Here is an 18,718-nt window from a genome sequence, read left to right as displayed (position 1 = left end):
TCAATCGTTTGTCGTTCGGACCGCCAAATTCGCGCTTCATTACGGCGGTCGGCATAAACCTGACATATGTGACCAACTTGACATCCCATTGTCACTAGGATTTTGAGAATGCCATTGAATCCTTCATTGAAAATAATTACAGCCAGAAAAGTGGCTATTTCTACGACCTTGGCCCCAGAATGAAGGTGTTTAGGAGCGAAAACTCAGATCAATGCATTTAACGACTCATTGTTATTCTGGGTCTCTGCTCCTAAACATCTGTTCAAGAGATCATCTCGTGACAAATCTTCGTAGATTGGTTTGATGACTGTTTGAACTTCTTCAGTTAAAGGTGCCTTCTCGTGGTGGAAACTTTCAGCTCTCCTTTAACTTCCGCTTTATGCCATTTACACCAACTGTCCTCGCCTGCTGGACAATTTTGATGCTGAGGATTTTCGTCTGTAGATTATTTATGGAAGAAAGTTGCCCAAATTTCTTGCTTCATTGCTTCTATCGAATTTGCGTGTCGACGAATAGCTAGCCCAACAAATGTAGTGAGGTCGTTAATAACCTTATCAGTAAGTTTTCCACCCCTTTTCCACCAATGACTTTGTGATTCTTCTTTGCATTTTTAAGCTGCGTTCCCATTCTTTTCTCGACATGTCCTATGCATTCTTTTTTAACGATTCGATTTTAACAAAACCTTATTAAAATCGGTTTACTGTCTGTCCGTCTGTCTGTCTGTCTGTCCGTCACACGCATTTTTCTCGGAGACGGTTGTAGCGATTGGCACCAAATTTGGTAGAAAGGTGGGAACTGTGAACTCTCACGCATATAGTGAGTTACATCCTTTTACGACGAATTTAAGGGGGGGTCCCCATACATGCAAAGGGAGGGTGTAAATTTTTTTTCCGTCAAATATAGTCATGTGGGATATCAAATTAAAGGTCTCGATTAGTACTTTTCGAAGCCGGTCTTAGTTTTGACATTTGTTGAAAAGGTGGGGGATGCGGGAGGTTGAAAGTGGTCATTTTTTTAACGAACCCATTCTTAGAAACTACCCAACCGAAAAATCTGAAAAAAATCAGGGGGCTGTCACTATATGGTGCCTAGGCTCCGAAATACCTTTCATACCGATACCTGTTCAAATAAAGTTAATAATAGTACATTACTATAATTTTTAGTGATTGACAGGAAACCCCCCTTAAGTTCACCCTAGAATCACAAAATTTTGCAGCAACATAGGCTACAGCATAGAGCATGATTCTGTCAAATTTGGTGAAAATCGCACTATTACTAACAAAGTAATACTAGGTCAAAACTGGCGCTTCTCTGCAAATTCGAGACTATGAATGTCAATATCACTTGAGAGTGGCTATTTTCACAAAATATGCATATTTTACGTGCTACATGCTAATGGGACAAATGCACACCCAAATCTCTTTATAAAAGAAATACACAAAACCTTTCATACCTGAAGCGTCTAGCTTGTTTACTACTACTTATATTTTATTATTTGCAGAAATTTTCAGAATTACCGGAGAAAACTCCAGCAAAATCCAATATACAAAACTTGTCGCATTTGGAACATCCATGTTCATGCTTGCTAAAAGTTTCTTTACTGATGTTGATGCGAAGTCCTTTTTCTTCTCTGATAAGTATCGATTCTCATGAAATACTCGTTTTTTAGTGCGAGCATGACGTTGAACGTTAAAGCGATCTCCCTTCGTACAATCCATTTAAAAAAATCACTAAACACACAAACAGCACAATACTTACAACAAAATATAACTGAGTATAACTTGAACGCCTGTCAGTGCTCACTCTAGACTGGATTATCCTTTTTATTCCAAACAGCAAATAAGTTTAGACAATTGATTGGTTTTCCATCTTTTTATATTTATACCTGTGTTCGAATTTATAAGACTCAGGTAAAAAAAGATTCGATGCTCTTTCTCATCGAGTACTCTAGCCGCGGCTGTAAACTCCTTACCTGTTTAACACTGTAATTTCTGAACGACTCGGAATATCGGAAAATCCCTTTGCCCACATATTCTCCACTATATATACAATACAATTCATGTAAAAAAAAAATCGATTTCTCCAACCCGGCACACGGGATGACCCCCTTAAGAAGGGTTAATCCAAACGTCGTGCTAGATTTTGTATTCAAGGATTATTTATTTATTTATGAAACTAACGCATATTGACATTATTTGTAACATGCTAATTATATCGTTTTTTTTTATTTCTGAGGAATTACTCTAAAATAATCAAATAATGAAAAATTGTGCGTGCTCTGATATACATGTGTATGAACATGTAAATTCGCAAATCATCTGCGTGAATTACAACCATCGTAAAAAAGATTTTCCATTCAAATGATAAGCCATATGCAAATACTTCGCTGGGGATGGGGCGTCTAATCTTTAGGATTGTACGAAAGTTCGCGTATAAAGAGTATCTTAGAAGAATTTCTGAATCAGTTCGCGAAAGATGCTAGAACGCTTCGGGCGGTTTCAGTTCCAAGTGAAATTGTTTTTTTGAATCAGTGCCAAGTCTAAAAGCTGCACATCACACGATCTCGGAGGATTGATCTTCCGATTATCGTCTAAGTTGGTGCTAACAGTGACAAAGTTGCTTTTGCCTTTCTTGTTGAATATTTGTCGGTGATAGTGACGCAGTTGTGCTACTATCATTCATAAGTTTTGATAGTGATTTTTCGTGAGTGAGGAGTGAAAAACATGTGCCAAGCGATTACACAAAATGATACAAATGAGCAAAGAGAAGGTACCCGAGCGATATTTAGGAATTTTCTAGTTTTTTTTCCCTAAAACATCCCCATCGATCGGAATCCAATCCATGTGAATCGAATTGTGTTATTTGGAAAGGGAATTAAAGGGGTAAAAAAAATGCTATTTCGGTCTACAGAAGCTGGAAGTCTATGCAGTATTGTTACAGCTTTTCTTTAAGATTATTGAGGAATGAATTTGAACTCAATTGAATAGTTGTGGAACGTGTAACAGGTCAAACACGTACCAAAGTGAAAATAGTTCAAAACATAATTTGCGCCCAACGTGGGATACACAGATGTGCATGTACAGGTTTTGCAAGTCAAATCCAGATTTTTTCCAACAAAATTCCTAATTTTCCGAACTAATTTCAGAATTTTCTAAATTAACTTCAAAATTTCCAAACCAATTTCGGAATTTTTTATTTCAACATTAAAATTTTCTATTTCAAATTCAGAATTTTACCAGTAACATACCTCTGAAATCAACTTCTGGCCACCTTCCTGACGACGTATTCGAGCACCAAGTTGAAGAGGGTGGGGGCGAGACCGTCGCCTTGTTTGAATCCCCAACACTATTGGAAAACTTAGTGTCGATTCCTTTAGGATTTGTACCTGACCCTCGTCGTTAATCCTTGTGGCTTTCACTAGCCGGGCTAGCTTGGGTGGAATTTTTAGTTCCATCATTATTCAGTACAGAGTATTATGGTTTACACTATTGTACGCTTACCAGAAGTCAAGGGACAGTTGATCGATGTCATATTCCCAGCACTTTTCAAGCACCTGCTTAATTCCTCGATAATGTTGTCTGTATACGTTCGTTCGATTATATGCCACCGATTCCGGGAGCTTTATGTGATTTTTATTTAAACGTACAAAGTCAGCGGTATAGGTACGCATTTTGCGTTTAGGTCATCCCCAGCAGAGGCAAATCGTCAGACGCTGCCTCACATCTGCCGTGGAAGCAGCGTGACTGAAGCGGTCGCAGATGTTAAGTACTCCTTTATATAATTTGCAGAACACAATATGACTGCGAATTACATTGACCGTAAATCCGCCCATACTTTGAGCCAAAGCTTGGCCAGAGCTGAACATATTTTTTTTTTAAGGATTGCGAAGTCCTAAGTCCGGATCCGCTTATCCTCAACTGGATCATCTTCAAGCTGTCGTCAAGTGTTAAAATTCCGTTGTTATTGAACTTTCGTTGTTCTCATTTGTAGATCCTCTTAGCGTATTGCCTTAGTTCGTGATATTTGTCTTCTCTGGCTTGGATCCGGCTTTCGATTAGTAGTCGGTAAGCTTCATTTTTCTTTTTAACCGCTTTCAGGCAAGCATCATTGAACCCTTCGTTGCGGTTCGTTTTCGATGCCCAAGAGTGTTTTTAGCTGCACTCTAGATACCATTCCTAATTGTTTGCCAGGATCACCATGAGGTAGTGCGCCGAAATATCCCTTGATTGTGGACATGTAAGCTACTTTAATCGTGTCGTCTTTCAATTTTTCCACATTGATTAAAGGCGTCCTGCTCCTGTGGCTGCTTTTTGCTATTCGGTATTTCCCTCTAACCAGGAAATGTTCCGAGTCACAGTTAGCACCTCGTAGCGTTCTCACGTCCAATATGTTTGAGGCGGCTCTTTTTTGGACGAGGACGTGATCGATTTGATTGAATGTCTGCCCGTCCGGAGATATCCACGTCATTTTATGTATATTCTTATGGGAGAAGCAAGTGCAGCTAAAGACTAAATTTTTGCTGTTAGCGGGGTCGGTGAGTCTTTGGCCATTATCGTTTGTTTTATTATGGAGGCTCTGCCCTCCTATTATACCTCTATGAGCATTGAAGTCTCCTAATAATACTTTGATGTCATTGGAGGGCAACCCGTCAAAAATTCTGTCCAGTCGGGTGTAGAATTCGTCTTTAATGACATCGTCTTCCGTTGGCGCATGGCGAATGATATACATATATCATCATCATAAACGGGGCAACAACCGGTATCCGGTCTAGGCCTGCCTTAATAAGGAACTCCAGACATCTCGGTTTTGCGCCGAAGTCCACCAATTCGATATCCCTAAAAACTGTCTGGTGTCCTGACTTACGTCATCGCTCCATCTTAGGCAGGGTCTGCCTCGTTTTCTTTTTCTACCATAGATATTGCCCTTATAGACTTTACGGGCTGGATCATCCTCATCCAAACGGATTAAGTGACCCGCCCACCGTAACCTATTGAGCCGGATTTTATCCACAACCAGACGGTAATGATATCTCTCATAGATTTCGTCGTTATGTAGGCTAACGAATCGTCCATCCGCATGTATAATAGGTGGCCAAAAACTCTCGAACGCGGCCAAGAGTTCGCAATTTTTCTAGCTAGGAACCCAAGTCCCCGAAGAATACATAAGAACCGGCAAGATCATTGTCTTGTACAGTAAGAACTTTGACTTCTCTTTTTAAGCAGAAATAGGCTCTGTTGGCTGTCAACAACCGTCCGCGGATTTCATCATCGTAGCTGTTATCGGTTGAGATATTCAACCTTACATAGGAGAAATTATCAACGAGCTCAAAGTTGTATTCTCCTATCTTTATTCTTTCCGTTTGACCAGTGCAGTTTGATGTTGTTGGTTGGTTGGTTTTTGGTGCTAACGTTGCCACCATATATTTTGTCTTGCCTTCATTGATGTGTGCTAATTACGGCCTGCTCGATCTGGATGAAAACAGTTTGTACGTCTCGGGTGGTTCTTCCTATGATGTCGATATCGTCAGCATAGGCCAGTGATTGGGTGGACTTAAAGAGGATCGTACCTCTTGCATTTACCTCATCATCGCGAATCACTTTCTCCATGGCCAGGTTAAAGAGGATGCATGATAGGGCATCCCTTTGTCGTAGACCGTTGTTAATGTCGAATGGTTTTGAGAATGATCCTGCTGCTTTCATCTGGCCTCGCACATTGGTCAGGGTTGGCCTAGTCAGTCTTGTCGATTTCGTCGGGACACCAAATCCTCTCATGGCCGTGTGCAGTTTTATCCTGGCTATGCTATCATAGGCGCTTTTAAAGTCGATGAAAAGATTGTGCAACTGATGTCCATATTCCAACAGTTTTTCCATCGCTGATTTGCCTGGAGTGAAGCCTCTTTGGTATGGACCAATGATGTTCTGGGCGTATGGGGCTATCCGGCCTAGCAAGATAGTGGAGAATATCTTATAGATGGTACTCAGCAACGTGATACCTCTATAATTGCTGCGCTGTGTGATATCTCTCTTTTTATGCATGAAACAGATAATGCCTCTTTCCCAGTCGTCAGACATTGATTCGCTGTCCCACACCTTCATCATAACCTAATGAACCACTTGGTGTAATTGGTCGCCTCCATATTTAATCAATTCGGCTGTAATTTCATCGGCTCCTGGCGACTTATGATTTTGAAGCCGATAAATTGCACGGACTGTTTCTTCTATACTTGGTGGTGGCACTATTCGTCCGTCGTCTTCAGTTGGCGGGACCTCCAACTCGCCAATGTTCTGGTTGTTCAGTAGTTCTTCAAGGTACTCAACCCATCCCTCCAATATTCAGTCGGAAATCAGATTTCCCTCTTTGTCTCGGCAGGATGAGCATCGAGGTGTGTAAAGCTTCATCCTGCTGACTTGTTTGTAAAACTTGCGCGCCTGGTGCGGTTACTCCCTGTACTTTTCGAGTTCACAGACCTGTTGGTTCTCCCAGGCTTCCATTTGCCGTCTGTGAAGTCGTTTCTCCGCTCGCCGGAGTTCGTGATAAGTCTCTGCACGTGCCCACGTCCTTTGAGAATGCAACATTACTCGGTATGCGGCATTCTTCCGTTGCAGGCAAATCAGCGACAGATCAGATTTTCTCTCTGCGGCAAGCCATGGAAAAACTATTGGAATATGGACAGCAGTTGCACCATTCTTTCATCGACTTTAAAGCCGCGTATGACAGCATAGGGTAAAACTTTACGCGGCCATTAAAGAATTCGGTATCTCGACGAAATTGATAAGACCGATTAGGGTGACCCTGACCAATGCGCGAACCCAGATGAAAGCAGCAAGATCACTCTCGAGACCATTCAACATCAACAACGGTCTACGACAAGGGGATGCGCAATCATGCGTCTTCTTGAACCTGGCCCTGGGGAAAATGATTGGCGATGCAGACGTAAATGCGAGAGGCATCATACTCTTCGAGCCCACTCAACTACTGGCCTACGCTGACGATATTGACATTATGGAAAGAGCAAACCGAGATGTATAGTTTACCTTCCTCCAGATCGAGTAGGCGGCGTGAGATCGTGGGCTACACATTAATGAAGGAAAGAGGAAGTACATGGTGGCAACGCCAGCGCCAAAAACCAAACAACGAACAACATCGAATCGCACTGGTACAATTTTGAGACCGTTGAAAATTTCTCCTATCTTGGGCCGATAATCACAACCGATAACAGCTATGACGATGAAATTTGCACACGGATGTTGGCTACCAACACAGCCTATTTCAGCTTACAAAAATTGTTCCACTCAAGACGACTCACTATAGGGTCAAAGCTCTTACCGTACAAGACAATGGTCTTGCCAGTCTTCATGTATTTCTGGGAGACCTGGGTTCTTAACCAAAAAAAATTGTGAAATTTGGCCGCGTTCGAGAGAAGAATCCTCCGGAAAATTTTTGGTCCCATACATGAGGATGGACGATTCCGCGGAGTACCCGAAAAGTCTATAAGGGTAATATCTAGGGTAGAGAAAAAAGATTAGCCAGACCCTGCCTGAGATGGAGCGATGGCGTAGGTCAGGATGCCAGACAGCTTTTAGGGATATCGAATTTGTGGACCCCGGCCCAAAACCAGGATGTCTGGAGTTCCTTATTAAGGCAGGCCTAGACCGGATACCGGTTGGTGGGCCGTTGATGATGATGATTATCCTATTTTAGTTAACCCATGTTCAACAAGAGAAAAATAACAAAAATATTTTCTTTCTCTTTCTCAGATAACTTTCAAGAGGAAAATATAGAGAGAGCCATCGAAAATGATAAACACCCAAAGCAAGCAGATTTCGAGACGGCTTTAGCGGAGACAAGTACTTAATTTCTAATTATTCTAGGAATGTTTTAAAAAGAGTTTGGAATATTTCAGAATTTGGGAAATTCAACTATTTCATGATAACAGTGGCTGGGACTGTATTAAGTTCAGTACTTTTTGACACATTAGGCATAAGTTATATATTGCCAGTAACGGACTGTGATTTGAATTTCTCAATACAACAAAAGGGTGTACTTGGTGCAATTGGATTCATTGGTATTATAACGAGCTCACATCTATGGGGATTCCTAGCGGATACAAAGGGACGAAGGCGAATCATTCGCCCAACGCTTATGATTGCCTTCATACTAACGCTAATTTCTAGTTTCCTGAATAATTTCTGGTCGCTGGTTATATTCCGATATTTGAATGGATTTTTGTGAGTATTTTGGGGTATTAAGAGATGACAAGAAATAGGGTATTGCAACCAAAAATGGAAATTTATGAGAATGTTCGTCAGACATACTTTTTCATGTTTTATTTATACAAAGTTAGTGTTCAAATTCTCCCCTTTTCCTCTCTCCCTGTGGCTATTGAAGTACAAACGGAGACAATTTTCCTGCATGCTATTTTTTCATACCAGCTTTTTTGTTGTCTGAAGGCTTTCTATATTTTTCTTTTAGCAAACTCTAAAAGTATTGTTTATTTGTAGTGTTTCTGGAGGATCTGCAACGATTTACGCATACCTTGGAGAGTTTCATACAAACCAGTCCAGATCCAAAGCAATCATGGGAGCTTCAGTGGTATTTGGAATTGCTGCATTACTAATGCCAGGATTCGCTTGGCTTGTGATAAACCAAAGTTTCCAATTTTATATTCCCTTCCTTGACATCGTATATAAGCCGTGGAGGTTATTTTTGCTGGTTTGTGGATTGCCGAGCTTGATCAGCTCTTTGTGCTTATTCGTGATTCCGGAAAGTCCCAAATATACACTGCTTTATAAGGGCCAGGATGATACTATTAGGATTTTGAGTAGAGTTTACTCAATAAACACTGGAAACGAAAGGGAGACATATCCGGTAAGGCAAAGTTCTTTCACATATATCTGTTACCAGTCGAATTGAAAAAATCTTATTTACACTTTACTTGAAGTAGTAGTTTTTTCGAACTTCTTCAACTATCTATTAGATCGCCAGCTTCTTGCCACTTTTAGTTTGGAATTTGAACCTGTTTCACAAGTTCAAATAAACACATCCCAGACCTGCTCCTCCCCATCGCAGTTTTTTCTTGAAGAAATTGATTTTCCACGTCTGTCCGAATAGCTGACTGACAAGCTGTTTGGCTGGTTAGATAACTGGGAGACTTGGACTTATGACCCTGATATTGTCGACTGCAATCGAGTAAAAGATGTGATATTTTTAAAAGAACCCCCGCTTCATCTTTTTGCAAACAAATCTCTTATCTTTTACAAAATTCAGCGAAAAGGCTCGAAAATTAGTAATTTAAGAACCCGATAGGTTAAGGTTTCGAAGTATTTTCTTTTAACACAAACTTTATTATCTGAATGTACAAGTGTTTTAACACCGTTCATGGTGATGAAGAGGATGAAGTTTACGTGGGGCACAAGTGATAAACGGTAACTTATATGGATCCCTAGGTATTTTGTGGCAGAGACTTTGAGCATCTTGACTGGCCTGAATTTGATGTTTAAGTTGCGTGAGTCAGTTAGTATCTAGCATATAAGTTTGATTCTCCCTCGGAAGACGCAAACTTCCTACTTAGAGCGACTTAGTAATTGTTTCCAGGACTTAGGACATGTCCTTAGGGATGGGATAGTTACTTCAGTCAGCTCTCTGATTATGACCACTTTGATTTCATTCTCATAGGTGGTCTGCCAGAGTAGGTCTTGCGCCGCCTCGCAATGATTGAGTTTGATTTGTATCAACCTTATTCCTTCATTGTATCCAAGACTCTTCTAAATACTAGACATCTGCTGCTGTCTGTGATGTTCCGACAGTCGAAGTTCTTTTTCCCCTTGTAAAGCCTACATTCAGGATTAGCTTTGCGCTCCTTGAATATATGGCCTCGGGCTTCACATTTTCCACACCTTTTTAGCCTATCGCAACCACCGGTGCATTTGGCTGCTATATGGTCAAATTCAAGTCCTGTAAGACACCGCTTGAGGGGCAGCTGATCTTTGAGTTGACAAACGAACCATCCTATTTTTACTCTACTAGTTACCACCAGTTTTAACACTGCTTCAGCTGGTAAGCTTATAGTTACCTTTTCGTGCTTTGATATTCCTTCCCGAGTCCTTTGATTGCGGACTCCTGAAAACCGAGTGTCTCGAACTATTTGTCCAGCGCCTTTTCATTGTATTATAATCTCCTGCCTCTTCCTCTAAGGACTTCTCCACCTTGCTGAAGGAATTTTCAGCCATCTTACTGGGAGACTTTTTAAGCTCCAGCATCAAATCTCCTTTTTGGGAAAGTATGATCTGGTTGACGCTTTCTCTAAGGTCCATCAGTTCCAGGTCGGATTTGACCTTCCTGAGAATATCGGCATATGTCATATTTCCTTTTTTAGAGACGATGATCAATTCGGAATGGACACTGTTCCTCCGTTTGGTACTCTCCCTGTGAACTTCCGTATTTATTAGCTTTCCGGGAACTTCAGTGATTTTCAGCGTTGTTGACTTCGGGGAAGAACTTCTCCTAAATGGATCAGGCACTAATTCCTGCGATATTTTCCCACTATAAGCTGACGAATACCTGTCTGTTAAGTATTTTTCCGCGTCTTTGGAACAGGCGTTTTCGGGAGTGATGTACTCTTTTAAATGCCTCTTTTTCCAAACTACCTGCAGTATTATATGCAACGGTGGCCAAGTAATTTACGACCGAAGTACTGCAGTCGAGGGAAATCGATGACCGGGTGCCTGCTTGCCGTCGGCACTGGGGTTTCGAGCCTTTGCACCGTAATTTTTACTCTCCTTTCTTCCTTCATATTGGTTTCTTTTTCTGGGTGCCATTTTTGTCCACGGGTTGCTGTTTTTCTCCCACCCATTTGACTTGCACATAAACTTACCCGTGCAAGCACACCTCCAAATGCGTACAAGCGCATATTCACAGGCATCCACTGGGCATTCCCTTATCCGCACGAAAGGACGCGCCTGATGATATATCTGGCAATTCAATACAGGTTTGCCCGTCTGTCACACGCATTTTTCTCAGAAATGGTTGCAGCTATTGACATGAAATTTGATAGAAACGTTGGGACTTTGCACCCCCACACATGCGGCAAATTACACTGTTCCAAGTTGAACTTAAAGGGGGTCACCATACACACACAAAGAGGAGTGCGAGGTATTAAAGGAAAAGCCATTGGTTCCAAAGGGAAAGAGTGCAGGTATCCGGGAGTGATCAATCACTTCGAGGACCCGTTCTCAACAAATGGCCAACCGAAAAGTCTGAAAGGAATTATGATGGTCCATACACATGGTACCTAAGCCACCAAATACTCTCCATTATGATGACCGCTTAAATAAAATTAATAATATTATATTATAATATTTTGAAATTTTACAAATTGAGGGAGGATCGATTTTTCCGAAACGTAGAGAGGGATTTGAGGTGTTTTATTAATTTGATAATGTTGTCTGGATCTAGGAATTTTTAGAGACTACCGAGGAATATGATGGAAGATTCGAAGGTAGTTGAAATGACTGTTAGCTCGAGAACTGGTGCAATGGAGGCCGGAGTAAAATTCAGCGTCCAAGATATTTGCTATTAAGATGCCTGTTCCTCCGCTTAGCTGGTCTGGGAATCAGTTTGGTTTCATTAAGACGGAGAATTTGGGGTGGGGATGTATTGAGTAAGTTAAGAAACTGATACCTCTCCCGCCTACTTATAACTGAGTTGACATTGAGCAATACTACCTTAGCAGTCGTTATTCGGTGACTCTGCCAATTGGAAGGAGGTGAGGGTTAGTCTTTTTTCCGTAGGTGTGAATAGGGAAGTATTGGCGGGTACGAAGGCGTTGAGTTGAAGAGGGATTGCATTTCATTGTTCAAGACAAATGCGTTCTTGGCGAGTGGCGTTTTTGGCAATGCTATGGTGAGTTTGGAACTGTTTAGCAGTTTGGGGGCTCAAATTTGACGCAAACCTGAACCAAGAACGCCTGAATCGGTGAGCGAGTGGGTGAAGTGAGGGATAAGTTGGGTGGGATAGATAAGAAGTTAGAAACGTTTTTATTTATTGTGGTATGTTAACCGATTGTAAGAGGAAACTCCTGGTGGAGCGAAGTTTGCTGTAGTGGTGTTGTTCTTCCACATGATTTGGGCCGGCTCTCGTGGAGCGGTTGAGTCCAAATTTTCTCGTGCGTTGTATGATGATCCTGGGCGACGCTGCCCGGTATTGAATGTTCTCTACCATAAGGCGGTTTTGAAGGCCAAGAAGGGCCATGAGCCATGCATTCTGGCTAACCAGCTTCTTGTTGGCTGCTATGAGTTCCTCTTGTCGTTTTCGAGGATCAATGTCTGGTAACGTTCTTTGAATGCAGCGCAAAATAGCCCCTATAGTGAAAAGGCTAAATAAATTCATATCCATTAAAATGCGAGTCTCTTTAAATTTGTCTTCTTCGATTTATGTTTTACCAAATAACATTGTTCCATTGTTTTTATCCTAAAGTCCAGTGTAGATATAGATAAAAATTAACATTTCTAAACACACAAAATACTTTACCTTTTACTTCAGTTTACACATATTGAACAAACGGACGAATACACTCTTCGCAAGCATGATTCAGCGACTCTAAGACATCCTATATTGAATACTTTTATATCTATGTGGAAGCAAAACAGCGCCCTTTTTCATAGAAAATACATAAAGCAAACTGTGCTAGGCTGTCTGTTGCAATTTATAACATTTATAACGGCCAATGGACTATATATGTGGTTTCCTGATATTCTGGATCAAATTGGAGAGTTTCGAAGCTTGAATCCGAATAGGGGTGCATCCGTTTGTGAAATTGTTGATGGCAACAAGATGAAAAGTTTAAATATGAACAATACAAACTGGCAATACGCGGTAAGTGCTGATTGATACTGTGGAAATCCAGGATATGGTTTGGTTAATTTTTAACATAAATTCTAGGTTCCGGGATGTAGAGAAACCCTTGATATCACAACTTATCAGTATTCGCTTTTCTTAGAGGCTTTGTATGTGGTATCATTTGCATTGATTGGATTTATAATCAACGCAGTCGGAAAGCTACCGATTTTGTGTAAGTATTCACTATATTATCACTAATATTTTGCCAATATAACAGCCCTAGTTGGGTCAATCTTAGCAGACACAGTGATTTTTTCAAGGGGATTGAAGTTTGAGAATACACTCAAGGTGTTCCCTGCTTCTCGTAAATGGCGACTGAATGGAACAGAAATTTGTGGGCTAGCAACCTGCAAATTTCGGAACTTTATGCCTGACGAACCATCAACAATACCTCGGATAGGGACTGACTTCACGGCTACGACTTCTAACTATTGAAAAAAGGCTAATGATTGGTTTCTGGAATTTGCGCACATTTATCAACAACGGTAACGAGATCCCATAGAAGTCGAATCCAATACGCCGGAAAATTATTTTGCTGTATTCCTTACAATATTCAACGTTCCTCGTTTTCTTTTCTAATACTGAAGAGACTCTAACTAGAGTTTCTACTTGTCCTGCTCAAACTGAAGCACCAAGTATGGACAATTTGTTCTGTGTTTGCGGCCCATTCCAGTCATTTAGTCACAAGTCGTTGTACACTATGACCCTCCATTGAAAGTTCCAATATTTTCAAAATGTACTCTAAAAATATTGTATTTTAAAGTTGGTTACGTCATAGGCGCAAGATAGTAGAGCGTAGATAGTAGACTCCTTTAAAGCGTACTGTGAGGAACTGGAAGGTGAAAGGGAGACTTCAAGGCTGTGCAGAGTCCTCAAAAGCGATGAGTCGGCCAAGTTGGATTCTCTTAGAAAACCCGACGGTACTTTCGCGAGCTCCAGACTGGACTCAGTACAGACCCTCCAGGAAGTACACCACCCGGGAGAACGGGTGAGAGAAGTGGTAGGGGAAGAGTTGACGGTTCTTGCAACCCCTTCAGCACGCAAGTGCTGCAAGGGGAACTGGAACACTGCGTAAGCGGTTGTTACCCATGAAAAGGTGAGAGCTGCCATACTGTCCTTTGAACATTTCAAAGCACCTGGCATGGATGGCATCTATCCGGCAATGCTAAAGGAGGGTATGGAGCATTTAGAGCGACCTCTAAGAAATATTTTTCAAGGATGTCTTGCTCTGGGCTATGTGCCTTCTTCTTGACAACAGGTTAAGGTAGTTTTCATACCGACACCTGGGAAAGATGACTATTCTAATCCAAAGAACTTCAGACAGATCAGCTTGACTTCATTCTTGCTGAAAGGTTTGGAGAGACTGGTGGAGCGTCACATTCGTGGAAACGCACTTAGGTCACACTCACTTAGTGAAAACCAACATGCTTACCAACGTGGAAAGTCCTGTGAGTCTGCTCTTCATTCTTTGGTCACAAAGATAGAGGATGCAACTTTGAATGGTGAGTACGCGATGGGGGTGTTCGTGGACATTGAAGGGGCTTTTGACTGTGCGCCTTTTCAAAAACTTTATGATGCCGCCAAAGCGCATGGTGTTGATGATGCTTTAATTAAGTAGATCCATGGTATGCTAAGGCAAAGATGGCTGTGCGCGGAGGTAGGGGTCGATCGCTACCTGACTACGGAAGCAACAAAGGGCTGCCCCCAAGGAGGTGTGCTTTCGCCGCTTCTGTGGAGTATGCTGATCGACTCACTGCTATGCGAACTGCAATATTTGCCAATACATGCTCAAGCTTATGCTGATGACGTGGCTGTACTTGCTGTTGATCGGGATCTTGGAACGGTGTGTAGGAATATACAACGTGCCGTTGATTTGATAGACAGCTGGTGCCTTGTCAGTTAATCCAAATAAAACCACAATGGTTTTATTCACAAAAAGGAGAAAACTGGATGGACTTTGTCTCCCTGAGATGAGGGGTACTACTCTTCAACTCTCCGATAAAGTGAAATATCTGGGGGTCCCTCTAGATAAAAAATTTCTTTGGAACAAACATGTAGAGGTAAAGATGAAACGAGCTCTCACAGCTTATGGGCTGTGCAGACGGACCTTTGCCTCGACATGGGGACTCAGGCCTCATGTGGTAATGTGGATATACGTTGCCATAGATGTTCGTATATGCATCCGTAGTGTGGTGGGTTAAGGTGAGACAAAAAGGTTTTCACCGTAAACTAGCCGCACTGGGTATCACTGGTGCCATGAGCACGACATCCGGCAGCTCTGAATGCACTACTCAATTTGCAGCCCCTGGATAGTTCATAGGCTAATTCGATTAGATCTATGGGAAAACAACGGATGTGGGGGGCACAGAGCATTGGAAGGGTTACTGGGAGGACTGAATCCAGTTCTTACAATGCCTTCCGATTCTCGTGACCCCATGCATCTGTTTGGTAGAAGATATGTAGTTACCCTGAAGCGTAGAGAGGACTGGGAAGACCCAGAGGAATGCGTGGCGGGATATACGGAAGTCTTCTACACCGATGGCTCTCGAATAAAAACGAGAAGTGGGCTTTTCCTTTGGGACAATATGCAACGGTTTTTCAAGCCGAAGTTTATGCGATCCTAAGGGTGGCAAACTGGGTGATTGACGAGCGGTTGAAGGGCAGGCGCATCGCAATCTGCAGTGACAGTCAAGCTGCACTGAGGGCATTGAGCAGTCCTTTGATCACCTCGAAAATCGTTCAGAAATGCAGAAACCGTTTGAACTCTATGTCTAGATTCAATACGGTGGAACTACTCTGGGTACTGTGGCATAGAGATCCAGAGTGCGCATCCACTTGATGATTGACCGGACCACTTGGGAAGCAACTTACTTCCTCTCTGAACTTAGGACGGATTTCAGTAAGTTACTTCCCAAGTAGTCTGATCCATCATCAAATGGATGCGGACTCAGGACTCCCAGAATCCTCAACAAAAATATGATTCATCTTGTGGCTTGAACAAGGCTGCTTATGCCCAGGTTTTTGGGCTTCTGATTACTAAAGCTGATCCCCCAGCTATAAATGGCGGATGAGCTGTCTGCGGTCTTTACATGAACGACTCGTACCAGACCGCCATTGTGATTGTAAATCCGGGTAGCCCATTGACTGGTAAATATATGATATCATTCTTGATGATGGCAACGGTGTCTACCTCAATATGGGAACTACGGTTTTCCAACTGTTTCGATGCTATAGGAGATTACAGTATTCCTTGGACCATCCCGTTGGGTTGCCAAAATTTGCGTTTAATGCCATTTATTTGTCGTCAGTTTGATAATAACGTGGTTTTCCTTGGTGGTTCATCAGGATCGATTTTTACAGTTAAGGGTGCACCAATAATAAATAATAAATAAAGTTCCTGCTTGAACTCTGCCGCTTACTTGAAAGATACCCTGTTTTTCTAGAAACGGAGTAAGATGGCGTAAGAAGTTTGAACCATGAAACTGTTGATACTTTTGAAAGTAACCGAATTCGTCCGCAATCGAGGAAGGAAGGTCCACGACAGATCACATCCTGATCCTTCTTCTACCTTAAATTTTTATGAGGCGTAGCCTATGAGGTCCCTTCCCAAACAGGGCCAAAGGAAGCCAAGGGTACCGCTCCTTACTCAACGCGGTCTGTGGAAATGCTAGTCATAGTTGTGCGAATTGTATTACTAGGCTATCAGTCTCTAAAAGGATAACTAAATATTCATTGGGACGTTTTTAATGGTGACCCGGTTTGAAGGTCATGAAATCATACTATATATAGGTCACATTAATTAAAACGTATAAGTTGTAGGGGTAATGCCCGTACGAATAGACGGGAATAGGGAAAATTCTGAAGGTCGACATACAAATTAAAAGATTAGACCTGTCTTCATGCATGGCATTACGTTTTATTATTCAGAAAACAACTCTAAACCCCTCTTAATATTTTTCCTCTTCTTCATTGCAGTCGTGATTCTAGTAGGAACTGGAATATCAGCATTTGCACTGGCCTACGTCACTATTCCGTTGTTATCTATTTACTTATTCGTCATTTTGATGCTTTGTGGTTTGGCGACAGTTGTTATCAACTCAGCAACAGTCGAGCTATTTCCAACAAGTTTAAGGTTTGTTTATTCTATCGTCAATAATTAATACTAATTTTTTTATTTTGTCTATTCAGGGCAACGGCTATATGTATTACCATGATGGTAGGAAGGTCAGGAAGCGTTGTTGGTGCCAATATAGCTGGTGCCCTTTTGGACACTAATTGTCAGACGGCATTTCTGTTTTCGGGAATTACTTTAGTCCTTGGCGGATTCATTGGGCTCCTAATACCAAAAAAGTTGGAAACGAACGAGAAAGCCGAGCAGAAACCAACAGAAAATAGTCTTTCGGCTAACAGTACTGAAAATAGTTAATTTCTATGAAATTTCCTTTATTATTTTTGTTAGAATAAATTATAAAAAAATGCAAATATGCTCAGTTTGTAGCCATTTTTAATAAATTTATAAGATAAATTTAATATAAATTTTTGGCAACCTAACTTCCCCTACCAAATTCCAATTTTCATAACTAATTAAGTACTTTCCCCAAACAACCTTCACGCAGATTTCACAACAAACCAATCATTTTATTCCTCTATTGTTTTGCGCTGGACTGGTGGGAAAATTCATTCAATTGTGCGCATCATTATCCTTTGTCTTGTTGCAAAACTTCTTTCTCTTTCTCTTTCTCATAATCAAATTTCCAATTTCCTGTTTCCCTTCTCGATTCTACTAAATTTAAATTAACGTTTTTGAGTTCCTCATTTCAAATGATCATATTAGGTTGACCTTCAAATTTGTTGGATTAAAATCTCCCAAAATTCTAAATCCTACATAATATTTATACAATATACAATTGTGTACATTCAAACCAATAGTTATCATTGACCCTTTTCAGTTTAGGGTTGCAATGGTGTGTAAATATTCACGCTGGCGCACAGTTAAATATATTTTCCCTAAGCGGATCGGCACGGGCAATATGGAAATACACTTGAGAAATCGCACAGTATCTTTCTTTTAACATCAGATCGTAGTAAGTTTATAAACATATGTATTTGGGCTTTGGCCTCACTTGAGTATAAAAGGGTATTTTTCAGGTATAGCATTATCATTTGTATATCAGTATTTAGCCTGTAAATTAGTGTATCGATTCTATCGTCAGTAGAATCCGGAGAAGTGATACTATATGCTACGAAGCTGCTCAAATCGCAGCACTTATTGAATTTGGTGAAAATCAAAGTCAGGTTGCTCCACATCTGAATCTAAGTCGATATAACTTTTGGGCTTGTACACCAGAGATATCCATAGACAGCAGGCTACACAAGGCGACTTTTCCTTTGCTTTATTTTGCTTCATTTTCCAATGAAAACTACATGCCATTGCCAGTGCGTGGGTCCGCAACAGATCCTAAAAAATACTCAAGAGTGAGTGAGCTAAACCTGAAAAAAAAAAGACTGCTTGACTGCGCACATGGAGCTGAGAACCCGAGTTCCGCGAGCGAAAGGGAGGATTCAGGGCAGATTACATCCTCGATCATTGTTCCTCCTGACTCAGATGTTCAGCGAGGAGCCCTCTCTGAGGTTTCCTCTCTTCCTTAACGTCCTCAGGGCATTACGGTGGAGGATGTTCCTATCTTATAAAAGTTTTACGGGGGTAAGGAGGGGAGAAAGGAAGGAAACTATAATCTAACTATAATCAGAGATAAATAATAGTTAAAAATAATAAAACGCTTGCTTACCAACCCTCTACAAATTCATAACGTCCATCATC

The 18,718-nt window shown here is 41.3% G+C and overlaps 1 protein-coding gene across 1 annotated transcript; it reads left to right on the top strand.

Moving 5' to 3' along the window:
• The first annotated feature begins 2,476 nt into the window (after window positions 1–2,476).
• Window positions 2,477–17,373, top strand: LOC119658382 (synaptic vesicle glycoprotein 2B-like). Its single transcript, XM_038065748.1, has 8 exons — window positions 2,477–2,769; window positions 7,758–7,847; window positions 7,904–8,228; window positions 8,502–8,868; window positions 12,541–12,873; window positions 12,940–13,069; window positions 16,873–17,029; window positions 17,086–17,373. Exons 1-8 carry the CDS (start codon window positions 2,724–2,726, stop codon window positions 17,321–17,323), a joined length of 1,686 nt encoding a protein of 561 aa, XP_037921676.1. The 5' UTR covers window positions 2,477–2,723; the 3' UTR covers window positions 17,324–17,373.
• Window positions 17,374–18,718: the final 1,345 nt, after the last annotated feature.

This window comes from Hermetia illucens, chromosome 5 (genome assembly GCF_905115235.1).
Source record: "Hermetia illucens chromosome 5, iHerIll2.2.curated.20191125, whole genome shotgun sequence".
In the NCBI taxonomy this organism is placed as follows: Eukaryota; Metazoa; Arthropoda; class Insecta; order Diptera; family Stratiomyidae; genus Hermetia; species Hermetia illucens.
The sequence above is the reverse complement of the archived record's forward strand: the minus strand, read 5'-3'. Positions and strand labels throughout refer to the sequence as shown.

Excerpts from the sequence above, each read along its gene's own strand:
- LOC119658382 (XM_038065748.1), top strand. The coding sequence starts at position 2,724 with ATGTGCCAAGCGATTACACAAAATGATACAAATGAGCAAAGAGAAG. Across the intron at positions 7,848-7,903 it reads GACGGCTTTAGCGGAGACAA|AATTTGGGAAATTCAACTAT; the intron begins GTACTTAATTTC and ends GGAATATTTCAG. Across the intron at positions 13,070-16,872 it reads CGGAAAGCTACCGATTTTGT|TCGTGATTCTAGTAGGAACT; the intron begins GTAAGTATTCAC and ends TCTTCATTGCAG.